The following is a 15,063-nucleotide window of genomic DNA, read 5'->3' as shown; positions in this document are numbered from 1 at the left end:
ATTATTATTATTATTATTATTATTATTATTATTATTATTATTATTATTATTCCCACTTTCCCCCCAAATTGGGATACACAGTGGCTTATCAATTTAAAAACATTACAATTAAAGGCATACAAAAGTGTGCATTAAAATGGAATTAACATTCCATAGCTTTTAAACATGCTCATTACTGTTCTTTTTCCCCTGGTCTCTTTACTTTCAGTTTTAAGAGTTTCCTAGTAAAACCTCTCACTTGTGTTTCTTGGCAGTCCTAATCTGACTACATCATCACCTGAGTTTATTGTTAGTGGGAATAATTATAGGCATATGTGACAGTCATGTCATTCACATTCAGCAAATCTGTATACATTTCAAAATAGGTGCTTTCCTGTGTGAATTCTCTCTCTCTCTCCACACACACATGTACACATGCAAGTAACTGGTGATTGTCAGAAGTATCAAAAGACTAGCTCCTATGTGAACAGAGAGTTCATTAATATTTTAGCTGCTCTATCCTAAATTCTATACAGAAGCTTATGATACAGAGACCATGTGATGAAGCAGGGAGCTGTGCACCTATTCTTCTTGTGTATGAAAGAGTATTGCTGTTTGGTAAGTGGCTAATGAGAGCTACATACCTACAAAGCAGACAGAAGGGTACATAGGTTAAGCATTGCCTATTCAAAAATCTGCAATTCAAAATACTCCAAAATCTTAAACTTTTTTCATGAGAGACTGAGATAGTGACACCTTTGCTTTTTGAAAGTTCAATGTACACAAACTTTGTTTAGTGCACAAAATTATTTAAAATATTGTATAAAAATACCTACAGGCTAAGTGCATAAGAAACATAAGTGAATTTATGTTGATGATAGGACTTGGGTCTCATCTCCAAAATATCTCACTGTGTATATGCAAATATTCCAAAATCTGAAAAAAAAACTGAAATCCAAAAGACTTCAGGTTCCAAGCATAAGGTATACTCAACCTGAACTAACGAATGTGGAAGTTAGTGATGCCTGATGTTTCAGTCATGACTTCTTACAACATTCTGAATGTATAATGATAAGATTCAAATAAACAATTAATCTAATTTAAAGTGTAAAGCATAAATCCTCTTTTTATGGACAAAAAGAATTTGAAACATGTGTTGTTGTATTTAAAAAACCACAGCAAAACCCTATACACCTTTGCTTTGGAAATCATTTTGAAACTCCTTATTGGTAGGAGCAGGGATTCCAAATCAGAAGCAACTGGGGATTATAAAAAGCAGTAGGAAAATGTAATTACAGTAAATTATGTTAAAGCATAATCCTAAATTCCATGACAACATTATTTAAGAGTCTGAGACAAACACAAAAAGCAAGAAGATTCATAGTGAAGGATTAAGCCTTTCATAGTTGAACACTACAGGGTGCTCCATTATACCAACGTATGGTGTCTATCTTTGGGGTTTATAATCCTTAATAGCAGAGCCTAGGCTCTTCTACATTCACCACATAGTCCTGCACTATTCAAAATGCATTTCTTGCCTTAAAAATTATTTTATAAGCATATCAATATGCGCACAATATTTTATTCTAATTTTCTTAATTTTAAAAAGGTCACTCCATGCTATATAATTCAGATATAGTTGTTTTGGGGCTTTCAAGTACAGTAATAGATTTTTTTTAAAGAATCATGGGTTAGAAGGAATCCAAGGGCCATATAGTCCAACACTTTGCTGTACAGAAATCCACTGCTAAAGGACCTGTGAGAAGCACGTGTCTAGTCTATTCTTAAAAACCTCTAATAAAAGTCACCACTTTTCACTGTTAACTGACAAAAAGTTCTTGAATTACCATCAAGAGGTTTTTCCTAATGTTTTGTTTGATGTCTGTTTTTCTATCCGCTTAATTATGTCAAAAGAACATGTTCACAATCTTAGTCAAGTATAACTTTCAGAAATAACTCTATAACAGAACAATGGTAATATTGTTGACATATAGACTTCTAAATTTCTCAGTATTCTGTTAAGTTTCACTGCTGTAATATATAAGATTTTTGCCCCCCCCCCCAAAAAAAAATTTATTGCCTTGAATTTTGTTGTTGTTGTCTTGTCTATTCAAGCTGTATATAGTACCTCGATATGATGGTTATACTGGATGACTGTTCTTCAGATTGACTTGTCAAATCAATGATACAGTCTACCTGTTTCACTGCAGTTTCAGCCCTATCATTAGCCAAATGAAGTGAGAACCATACAAATGGTTAGAATAGCAAATACAACATGGGTAAAGATTTACATGGATGTAAATTTCTACATTCTTGCTGCTATACACTGACTGCATTTTCATAATGGGAAAGACTGAATTTTACGCAAAAAAAAGGAAGCAAAAATACTTACAATGCGGACCAGCCAGGCTAATGTACAAGTAGATGTGGAATAATGTGTGTTATAATGATGAGGTGGAGTCTGATCATCTTCCCATGTCTCATAGCGCTCTGCATAAAAGACTGCTCTCTTTGGGTTCAAAGCACCAATGGGCTGTAAAGAGAATAAATATGCATAACACTATAAACAATTGGAGGAAAGAATGGTTTGGAAATGTATATCACACTTTTTGTCTACATCTTTCAATTAAAGATTCACAATAGATGATACTCTGGAGCCAAATGCTGCTCTACTGTAATCTGTTTAGACTACTTGAGATGGAGTGGAATTTTTTTCAGAGGCTTGAATTACTGAACATATGACTTCTTTTTAAAAACTCCCAAATGCATGTGATATACATCGGCAAAGGTCATGATCAACATGAGGGAGAGCTGATTCCCAGTTAATTCAGAAATATTCTTCTGGAACTTTACTTCTAACCTACATTTCAAATGCTTTCAAACCAAAGTAACATTGCTCTTGTCATTCAGTATAATGACATAGCTAATGAAATGTGACTTCTCTTCAAGTGGGGGTACTTTGTAATGCACATTTCATGATGAAAAGATTTTATACAGAAGGCCTTGTGGTGTTTGGTGATCTTACACAGAGATTGCTGAATACATATCCAGCTGAAGAGACAGTAACTACTGCCAAACAAACAGTTTTCACTTTTTATAATTTTTAAAAGCATTCTTAAGTGGAGGAGAAGGGAAGAACAGACTATTTTGACAGATAGGAAAACAATGTTTCTAACTCATCCTACACCTCTTTGAGTGGACTACAGAGGCATACCATATAAGGCACGTAAGGTATGATCCTTTGTAAAAATCCTTTTGCTTCCCTTCTAACCTCTCCATGTTTTTAACCTAGAAATGAACTTCTCAATTTGTAATTTAACTTGTCATAATCATCTTTATTTATTCTCTAGGAAGTTTGTAAATTAAAATAAATCCAACATAGTTAAAATACAAAAACGTATCATTAAAATGGAATTCAACTACTAACAAAACTAAAAATAATTCAAAACATACAACACACTCTTACAAGCCCTTCCTTTAAAACCCTGCCTCAAAGGGCTGTCAGAATAAGAACGCAGTATTTTCTTTCCTGCTGGTGCAAAGACAATAGGAGGGGGGCATACTAGGACTAATAAAAAAGTTCTGCAGCTTAGGGGCAGTCACCAAGAAGACCCTGCCATACATCCATAGTAATCATATCTGTAAATGTGCTGGACTGAGAGGATCTCTCCTGAGGAACTCAGGGCCTGGACGCATTTTAAATGTGGCAAGATGCACCCTGTAAAATAGTCTGGAGCTAAGCCATATAAGAGATGGTGTAGTGGTATGAGAATTGGGCTATATCTCTGGAGACCAGAGTTGAAATCTCTGCTGGGCCATGGAAATCCACTGGGTGTCCTTAGGCAAATCACACACTCTTAGTTTCAGATGAAGGCTAAGGGAAACCTCCTCTGAACAAAAATTGCCAAGAAAAAACATGATACTGTCACCTTGTGGTTGCCATAGGCTAGAAATGACTTGAAGGACACAACAACAAGCCATGTTGGGTTCTTCAGGCAATAATCAGAGGTGTCACTTGGGGTATGTGGGCCGCACTGGCTGCTATTTACCATTCTAAAAAAGCTTTATGCTTTGGGAGTAAATAGGAGGAAGAATCCCTGGAATCCTATTGTACCCAATGCTGTCTCCCACTGATACCACAGCCTCCTGCTTTGAGAGCAAAGAAGTGGAAGAATCCCTGTATTCCTCCTGTACCCTACTCTCAAAGCTAGAGTCTCTTGTGTGAATGGGAGACAGCAGCCTCCAGCTTCAGGAGTTAGAAGGATAAAGAAGTTGTTTTGGAGTTGTTTATGCCACAACTATTGGAATTACATTCAGTGATATGTGGAATTATTAAGGGGTAACATTAGTACATAAAACATTATTAAGGATTCTGTATTGTCTGGTAAGGTAGGAGGTCAATGAAGGGTGGTGGTGGTGACACAAATAGGTTATCACAGCATGTAACGCCAATCCTAGTGATGCCACTGGTCATAACCAGAAAATTTAGCAGTAAACCTTCACACTCACACACACACACATTTGTAAACTATGGCCACCTTATTCTTTAGCAATGGTATAGAATCAGGCTTTAAATAAATCGAGGAAAGTGGGAAATAGTTCATTTTTAATTTTTTCTGCTTTGGGAGTAAACCAGCAAACGGGTAAACATACTTGCTAGAACATCCTGTCTGTTATGGGAATAATGTCAGATTACATGGCAGCCTTAAAGTATAAATTAAATGTATGGTGAAAGAAATCAGAAAGCGAAAGGATGTGCCAAAATCTTAATTGGCAACAATGCTGGAAAATCTGAATGGGATAATAAAAATCTATATCACGTCCTTTCCTTTCACATAGAGATTCCCTTCATTTGGTTCCTCCCCCTCCCCTCAGTGCATGCAAACATAGTCCATGGTGCAAATTGCATGCTGGAATACATGGTTATTTTATACATGCTTTAATTTTCCAGTGTGTTGTGTGCATACAACTAACCTAAGCAAATATGAATGCTATTATAAGATAAATTCACACAATGTGGTGACACCAAGGACTGAATCAAATGTTTGTTTTGTTCACCACTGGTTCTAAAGAGGTCAATTTTTGTTAAATATGTAGAAAGGTACCTTTAATTTTTTTAAAGTGAGTGTCTACTTTTTTATAGTGGGTTTACCTTGTGGACCATTAAAGCTTAAGTCAATGTTATACCAAGATTTTGGTTTTCCTAAACACTCTGATTGTTTAATACTTTGCAGTGTCAAGGGTATGCTAATAGCTTTCTCATGTGTGTAGAATATTTTAGTAATCCCTCAGGATCAAGCTTATCTGATGCAGATTGCACTGCAAGACCTCACAAAACATTCTTGAAAGAAAAGCATGACCCATTTCTTAATCTTTTCCAGGCCTCCTTCCAACTACCGAAACAACAATAAAGTAAATATTTACATTTTTCATTTTATTCAGGTTTCTTGCGCTTCCCAATCTTTTTGAGTGTTTATAATTCAACATTGTGTATGGCAAAAGTAGTCCTCAATTCTTTGTGTGTACATGATATCTTTGTAATAATCTTAAATACTTATTTATTCTAAGTCATTCACCTTCCTATTGATCTGACAAATTAAATCATGACACAATCAAGAACTGGTGTGATAGAATTTTGTAGTGTTCCTGTTCCAAATGTTGAGGCAGCAGTTACTATATTTGCCAGAAGAGTTGTTGAGGTTAGAATAGTAGGAGTGGAAGAACAAACTAACATTTCATTTTAAATATGTTTGTGATTAGTCTTGACAGGGAAGGAATGTTGTCTAGCGATCACAGCAGGGATCGGAATTATGAGACCAAAGTTCTACTTCAGTCTTTGATGGCACATAGTCTTGCAGAAAAAGAGTAACTTGTTTCCCTCTTGGTTTCATGACCTCTAAAATATATATACGTTGTTAGGATGGTCTTGTTTTAGCTGCTGCTTTTAACTGTTAGTTTTTATTGGGATTTTATTAGTCTCTTTTTCCTGACATTACTTTTTTTAGATTTCACTTGAAAACTGTCCTGGGAATGATTCTTGGTGAAATAAAGTATAGGCATGTTCCAAATAAACAGAATAAAATATAAACATTGAATGTAACTGAATCTTTAAATATGATTTTAAAAATGCCCCCCGCCCTTGGACTATGTCAATATAGAAATGTTGGAAGAGGTAATCTAATCCTCTGCACTAAAGCATATCAGAGGCTGTAATATTTTACTCACTTATCTGGGATTGTGGGTGCAATCTTGTATACATTTAACTGGAACTGAGGGGATGTACAGATTGCTCCTAATTTGCCCCAGGCCGGATCAGGGCCGCGGCAACCTCACGCCACGGTCCTGATCCAGCCTCTGGAAGACACAAAAAGAAGCCACAAAAAGTGGCTCCTTTTTGCACTCTCCAAGGGGTGTCATAGCCATGGCACCCTTTCGGTGCTGCATCATTTGGATGCAACGCCAGAGGTGTGTCATGTCTATGTGCCGTCTGGAGTGGTGCACACCATCATGATGCCACGGGGCAGAGTTAGGGCAAGCATCATCAGGACGCTGAGTCCTGACTCCACCCACAGGATGGCATAAAGTGCTGGTCTATACAGGCTGTAAGTCCCACTGAATGCAATGGTGATATACTAATACTACTAAAACTAATATCATACTACTAAATAATTTAATCTTTATGTAGGGATAACATGTCCATGTCCTTGAAGATGACTTAGAAGCAAAATGCACCAGCTAGACTTCTCACAGGAACATTATACAAAAACCATATAACACTAGTTTTAGAGGATACGAACTAACTGTCAGTACACTCAGGCTTGGGATCTTAATCTTTTAAGAAGCACCCCTCCATATATACATCTGCCTGAAAACTGACATATGTGTGAAGAGCCCTCCTCTGTATTCATCTGTCAGGGCAATATTCTGTGGGGGGATGTGGGAGAATGTCTTCTCTACTGTGACACTCCAGTTATGGAATATTCTCCCCAGGGAGGTTTGATTGGAATTAATGTTGCCATCATTCAAACACCATGTGAATGCATGGTTATTTGCTAAAGCTTTTGGGGCCTGGTCTGTTTTACACAAACCTTCAGACATACATGAATTTGTTTTAAACCATTTAAACTAGTTTTAAGGCCTTATGAGGACAGACTTAGGGAGCTGGGTATGTTTAGCCTGGAGAAGAGACGGTTGAGAGGTGATATGATAGCCCTGTTTAAGTATTTGAAAGGATGTCATACTGAGGAGGGAGCAAGCTTGTTTTCTGCTGCTTCAGAGAATAGGACCTGGAACAATGGATGTAAGCTACACGAAAATAGATTTCACCTAAACATGACAGTAGGAGCTGGTCAACAGTGGCAGATACTTGGAGAGTGGCAGAGTCTCCTTCTGTGGAGCTTTTTAAACAGAGGCTGGATGGCCATCTGATGGGGATGCATGGATTGTGATTTCCTGCATGGCAGGGGGTTGGACCGGATGGCCCTTGTGGTCTCTTCTAACTCTATGATTCTATGATTCTAACCATCTTTCAGGGTTTGAGGTCGAGAGAGCCAGTAATCAGCAGATGTTTCTGGACTATACTGAGTGAATGAAGGAAATGAGATCTGATAATGTTTCTGTTTGAAGCTAAGAAATGGAACTGGTTAAAATAGTCTGTGTCATATAACAAACAAACTTGGATGGTTTCTTAATCTGTTAAACCAGTCAGGCTTCCATCACACTTACCATTAAAGTGATCCCCCTGTTAACCCCACACAAATACTGTGGAAAGTGATCACACTTACCATTAAAGAAACCACTTTTACACAAGCTGGTTCACACTGAGGTCACATGAAAGCACAAACCCAAATCCAGGAAGGGATTTTAAAGGGCAACTGAATTGTTAAATTATTTAATATGTTCTTTAGCTTTTAAAAATCTGTTTAATTTTACACTATTTAAATTAGTCAGGTTGGTTTTATTGTGCACTGCCCTGAGATGTTTAGATAGAAGTGGGATCTAGATATGTAAATCAGATCAAATCAAATCAGCAGTTTAAATTAAGAAAATTCTCTACTCAGTACAAACTCAGTCTACAGAAATCCAACCTTTTTGACAATCTCATGCATTTTATTTTTGTACCTACAGGTATTTCTGAACTTGGCTTTTATCAGTAGTGACGTATATGCCATGATACCATCTTTCTTTTTCTCTCTCAAAAGCAGCTGTGAAACTTTTAAAAAATGAAATTTTAAAATACAAATGCAGATAAAGTGAAGAGACAGGGAGAAACACACAAGATATGAATGCGGGAGGGATAGGGATATATATTATTTTTTTCAGAAAATATTTAGAGTTACTGTTATCACACTGTATCTTACTTGCAAATTAGCTTACTTGCTAATTACTTGCAAATTAGCTTACTGTTCTCTGATCTCTGGAATAGCGGTATATAAATAAAATAAATTATTATTTATTATTAATCAATTTTTACTACAGTTGGCAAATCAACACTCTTTCATATAGGCTGCACCACTGCTTACCCTTGCAGTAATCATTACATGTTAAAGTCACCCTTAGAATGTGTTGTTAACCCCATACAAGTACTGTGGAAAGCCTTATTATGACTACTGTTGTTTTTGTTTTAAATAAAAGAATGAAAGGGAGAGAGGAAAAAGAGAAGACTTTCTTGGCCATAGTGATTTTTTTTCCCTACCAATTTCCTGCACCTTCCCTTGGTTCATCAAATCTGGCCTTTCAAGAGGCCCTCCCCCTCACCTCAGCTAAATTATTCAGTGTAGAAGTGTTTCTAAAATAGGCTGCTACTTCCTGATCCAAAACACAGGTTCTGTGTCCTGTTGAGTTATTTTATAGGCATGTATTGTTTTGCAATTTTTTGTGAAGGACTTAAGTTGATACGACACGGAAGGATTGATGCTAATTTCTCTTTAACAGTTCACTTCTCTAGATAGTTCAGGTTTCTGCTAAGAAACATAAACAACACACAGATGAGCTTTATTAATTATTTTATAATTTCACTGTCCTATTTTGAAAAGATTCTGACCATAAGCCATCTAGTGTAACATTATGTTACTAAAAGTAGTATACCAGATGCCTCTCTAAGCCTTCATGAGCTAGGAGGCAGTGTCTTCACTTGTACTTTATTTCCAGCAATATATTGAAATGTCAACATCCAGTGTAATATATTGGCTTGCTATGTCCCTCTTGCAATTAAAATAGATAACACTCCTATTTGTTTAGCAAATCAAATGTTGTTGGTTGGGAACTATCAAACTGATTATTATTGCTTCTTCAAACATACCATCTGATAACAAGCCAATATATCAGTAGGATACTCCCCCTTATTTTTAATTTACTAAGTTTAAATTTGTTTTTGTAACACAACTAACTCATACTTTTAACACTAAAGTCTTGTCCAGTGCAATAACTGGTTAAGTAAAAAACAAGCCTGAAATTTTGGGTTAGGGGAATTAGGAATTAGGAAGAAATCTTATTTAGTTTCCTAAAATGAACAAAAGTCCCTTTAAAGTAGATGGAAAAGTCTTCCATATTGCTGTAACCAGCTTGTTGCTTAACCAAAAATATGAAGAAGTGCTTGCTTGCAAAATTCACACCTCTGTGCGTTTATCTGGTTTATTACATTTATAAGCCTCGAGGCATTATCACTTCCTTTCCTTTTAAAGTGGCACAGTAATTTAAGAAAGTGGTAATGCTTATAATCATCTGCCAGTCAAACATCTGGTGAATTAACAAAATATAGTTTTCCCCCTCAGCAGATGGGTGTGTGTGATGTATTCCATGTATGTCAATATTAGTAGGACTCATCAGTTGGTGACAGGACTATTTTATTTAGCAAGGTGCATGACTAGAAGTAAAAGGGAAAAAAATCCATTTACACTTTAATGAACAGGGATAATACAGCATGTCAAAGTAATGTACTCACTGCACCTTAGTAATAAGCATTATACAATTTTACACAGGAAAACCACATTAAAGTACTGCTCTTAAATGAAATCTAGCATATAGTAAAGGTTTCAAAAGTATTCTCTGTATTAATGCCTAGTGGTATTTTGTACAGGAAGATCCAATCAAGGTGAAAATAAGCAGATCACCTGATGGTTTGTAAGTGCAGAGATAATCTGTATATCTATGACAGTCTCTTTCACTCACTTTTCCACTTGTCAAACAATAAATACAACCTTTGACCTTGTGTATGTCTTGAATAAAAGGAGAGAAGACTAGAACGCGTTTCTGATAGCATACCTTGAGTGAGACTTTGCTTTGTTGTTTTTTTTTAAAAAAATTCTAATTAAAATATATGATTTAGAATTAATTTGGAAACTGTAACAAATTCTGTGCATCATAAAGGAAATCCAGTGCAATTATTGTCCACAAATAACACTGCTGTTGTCATGCAGACAGCTGAATATGTTGGACAAAAACCAGAAACTAAACTGTACAGCTGCTAATGTGAAGCCATTTTTTCAAAATGACAATAGTGAAATACCTTGAACATTGTCTTGATTTCTAGGTTCAGTGTTCAGAAGACCTGCTCATGGGGCTATTTTGATTAATTATTGAAATAAAGGTACTTGAGAAGTATCTTTATAGGTCCCTAAAAAAGAAGGGGAAGGAAATTTCTAATTTTAGGGCAAAATTGCACTTAGAGAATAAGCATGCACATGATTTCTAAACTTAAGGAAGTGCACTGCTTTGAACTGATAGGACAATTTTTCCCCATGGGCAATGTGTATCGCCAAATGTTCACTGCATTTTAAAATTAATAGTGGAGTTTAAGAATAATTTAGTCCCTAGAGGAAGATACTAAAATCATCAATGACTATTAAAACATTTGGACAAAGTCTGATTCATTATTGGAATTATTAGTCAAAACAGAAAGTAAAATAAGGATAATTACAGGTCACCATTTCTCTTAATATGAGACATGAGCTGCACACATTTAGGGTGCAACTTCAAGCAAGAAGCCCCATAGATTAGACAGTCTTATCTTGGAAGGCTCTAGTTCTTCCAAAGTCATGCTGGGCTGTTGCTGGCAGATCAGTTGAGCTAATTCTGGGCTTGTTTTCCTCTCAACAGTATTTTATTCCTGTTTGTTTAGCTCCAATGGTCTCTCCGGTGGAAGAAATGAGAAGGAAAGGTAATGATTCTGAAATTTCATTTGTCTTAAAGTTTCTGGTTGTGAGAAAAGAGGGCTGTATATCCCACAGATCCACATCCTGTTTCTTTTTGCCTAGCACACCCCTTTTTGTCAAATGGCAAAAGGTGTTCCCTCAAAAGTCATATATGTCTTTCTAGGGCATCTTATAAGGATTTCCAATCTATTGTAAGGCTGCTGGGGCATATGGATTGTTTTAAGATATTTAAGTGCCTACCTTTAAGGTGTCATTTACATAAAATATAATTAATTCTTGATTGACATGTCTAGAATTGTATCAGTGATGGATCAGGGATGGCTCAAGAACTGTGCCCATTTCCATGAATTTCAGGAAACTTTGAAATTGAACTTGTGGATCTTGAAAAGACTGGCTATGTAATAAATCACTTTTGAAACTCAAAGGAATTTAAAATTAGTAGCAGTAGTAGTCATAGTCGTAGTAGCAGTAGAAGTAGTTATATTTATTTCTATCCCACCTTTTTGCCCAGATAGGGATTCAAATTATTTAAATATGGTAAAAAAATCCACCAGTTACAAAAGTTAAAAACACTATTAAATGAAATGAATAAATAAAATAAAACCAGGTTAAAAGATGCATCATTAACACACACACACACACACCAGCAACTAGTGCATTATGCCTCATATAATCACTCATCAAATGCCTGTTGGAATAAAAAAGTCTTTGCTCGTCTGCAAAAAGAAGGTAGGGAGGGTGCCAGCCTAATTTCTCTGGGAAGGCAGTTCTAGAGCCTGGGGACAGACCCTTAAAAGGCCTTCTGTGTTTCTGTGAGGCTGCTGGGACAAAGAGAATGGCCTCCCCCAGTGGATCTCAGGACATGAACTGGTTCATATGAGAGAACAGAGTCCTTCTAATAACTTGGACCTGAGCCACAGGCTTTCCATGTGTGTGTGTGTGTCTGTGTGTGTGTGTGTGTGTGTGTGTATATATATATATATATATATATATATATATATATATATATATATATAACTAAAATTTCCTTAGGAACACTGTTGAAAAAGGTCATAACCATCACTTTGAATTGTGCCCAGAAACAGACCAGCAGCCAGTGGAGCAATTCCAACAAGGTAGTTGTGTTATCCCTATAGCCAGCACCAGTTTCAAAGTGGTTTGGAAATGTGTCAAGAAGGTGGTGGCTCTACTGTTTGGAGAAAAAAAAGTAATTTTTGAGAGGCACACCCAGACTCTTGGGTGTGCCTTAAATATTTTACTGGAGCCTGACCAATAATATAATAATGAGACATGTATTCATACAGCACTTTTAAAGTGTTCAGAATGCCTCACATATATTAGGTCACTAATCTTTACAACTATATTGTATAGTAAGTATTTTTATGAGACAGAGCACTGGGGCTGAGAAATAAAATGTTGACTAAGGTCACTTGATAAGTCTATAGTTAAAGTCAGATCTCAGTCAGGGATTTTCTGGTGCATAGCCAAAACATGGAGAGCCAGTGTATCTGAAGGAGATCCTGTCCCAAATCTATATGTCTCAGATCTGTGGAACTGCATTTATATGACAGCGGCACAGTTCTACCATAGCAAGTACATCAGGAACCAGAAATTCAACACTGCTCAGGGTTGCCCATAATTCCTATATCAAACTGTAAATGCTGTTATTCTGGAGATTACTAATCTTTTAAAGTCATTAAGTAATTAGGTAACAATCCAGTGAAGAGTCAAGTGCCCTTATATCTAATAATTTAATTGCCTTAGCAATTTAATTTTATACATGTCTTGTCAAAGGAAAGCCCCACTGAATTTAACACAACTTATTCTTTGGGTTTTACAGCAATAACCTCATTGTCTCCCTCTTTTTATGCCACCAGTGTTCACAACGTAATGGAGAAAGGGTAATTGCGTGAAGGTGTTTGCAATCTAAAATCTTGCAAAAGGGAACCATAATAGAAAGGGTGCAATGTGGTAAGGAATAAATATGAAAACAATATGCAGTTTCCACTGCATGTGCTTTGGCCTGGGCACTAAGGGGCTCAGTGAAAGTCTTCATGGAAAGGATGGAGTTTATGGATGGATTTAAATGAAATAAGAGAGGTAGCACCACATAGGGGTTTGCTGTGGGAGGCTGTTCTAATATGTACAGATCAGCAAGGGGGAAGCAGGAGTCTTTTGAGGGAGAAGGAGACCTCTGAATGTTGACGGCTGCTAGAGCAGGAAGAATGAAGATGATGGTCAGGGCTATAATTGGGGTGTAAGAGAGAAGAGCCATGGAAGCAGTAGGCCAGAGGGAACCTAAGTGAGACAACAGAAGGCTAGAAGAGAGAAACTTGAAACAGTATGGGCCAGAAGTAACAAGTGAATGGACCAGAATTTTAACTCAGGATTAGAGTTAAGTACAATTTTGACTGAAACTCTTGTATTGTTTTTACAACACAACTTGTGTAAATATAAAGTGTGAGCTAGGGCCCAGAAAATCCCTGATTCTGATCTATTTTCAGCCATGACCATGAAGTGGACAATATGTTATTTCTCAGTGCTCCATCTCCATAGTGGCATAATAATACAATAGTAGCATTTGCCACCATTTCATGCAACAGTAGAGCTGACTGAAGCTGCCCTATTAGAGAGAAGACTGGATCTAGACAAGGTCTCCATAGTCCTCGTCATTAGTAATGGAAAATTCAGTCCAAGTTGCAATTTGGTCACTCCAGTCTTCAATTCATACTGCAAATATAAAGAGAATAACTGCTAAAGCTATTAACTGCTTCTGATCCAGTGAACCTAACTTTTTATAAAGAGCAAGAAGGAATTACAGTGAGTTAAATTCTTTGGCTGCACACCATCCTTCAAAGGAACAGCACTATACATACAAAGTACCCCAGCACACCTGCACAAGTGTCAGTCCAGTGAGTCAAAGCTGACTCATATTGCTAAGATATTTATTTCCGGTTATATCTTTCTTCTTCCCTGTTCAATGTTAAGCTTAGGCAAGCCTCATTAGCTTATGAAAACTTATGAAATCATATTCAGAAATACATCTGGGGCATTACATTAAATGATAAATTTTTATAAGAAGGCTTTTCTTTCCCTTCCCATGGTTATAGATAATGAAAGTATGTTTCTTTGATTTTGTGAAGTTTAGGAAATCCAAACAAAGGTGCACTTCAGTACACAGTTTGTTTTAGTAAAAATCAGCACTGTAAAGATTTTATGCTTCTTTCATACAATGTTTTTTATATTAACTGCTGCTATAATCATTTAGATGAGCCAGTCAGTGTACTAGTCATATACATCACATGCTCAGATGTCTGCTTAATACAAATGTGTAATTGTTAATGTTAATTACATTACTTTTGCCATTAAATATTAAAATAGTACAGATGCACTAAAACACATTGTTTGCCTTTTGGGGGGCAATTTATAATAATCATTAATTATACTCAAGAATAAGTCTTTACACGTTGCTGAGAATCTTGCCCTGCAAACTAACATCCATCAGCCAAAAATAAAAAAAAAAAGGGGGGGGGACTGTATACTAACACAGAATAATAATGGTAAGAATTACTAAAATCAAAATTAGTATTTGATTTTTGGGTTTGTCTAAGTGTTAAGGTCAGGGTTCAAAACAAGCCACAGCATTCTTTACGACAATGACATTCAGTACAGTGGATCCTTCCCATCCATAGTAATTTGGTTCTGGGTCCCAAAACAGGTGGGGGGAAATGCAGATTTCATGCCCCAAATTATTCAATGGGTGGTGATATACACACATCCACCATTGAATAATATGAGCCATGGCAAGCCATAGATACTCCAATCCATGGATTTCTAGCCTGCTGATGCACCCCACTATATGTCAGTGGAAAGATCAACAGATGGGGAGCTTCTCAGTCTGAGAAATGCACAGCAAGGTAGGAATGTGAAG

The 15,063-nt window shown here is 36.5% G+C and overlaps 1 protein-coding gene across 2 annotated transcripts in view; it reads right to left on the bottom strand.

Moving 5' to 3' along the window:
- LOC121925368 (neurobeachin-like) overlaps positions 1 to 15,063 on the bottom strand; it is a 126,805-nt gene that overhangs the window by 90,857 nt on the left and 20,885 nt on the right. For both annotated transcript variants that reach the window (XM_042457434.1, XM_042457435.1), the window contains exon 5: positions 2,372 to 2,512. In XM_042457434.1, the coding sequence (XP_042313368.1) occupies positions 2,372 to 2,512 (141 nt within the window). The remainder of the gene's footprint in view (positions 1 to 2,371; positions 2,513 to 15,063) is intronic.

The sequence above is a fragment of the Sceloporus undulatus genome, chromosome 3, assembly GCF_019175285.1.
Source record: "Sceloporus undulatus isolate JIND9_A2432 ecotype Alabama chromosome 3, SceUnd_v1.1, whole genome shotgun sequence".
NCBI classification, from domain to species: Eukaryota; Metazoa; Chordata; class Lepidosauria; order Squamata; family Phrynosomatidae; genus Sceloporus; species Sceloporus undulatus.
Note: the sequence above shows the minus strand (reverse complement) of the source record. Positions and strands in the feature narration are given on the sequence as shown.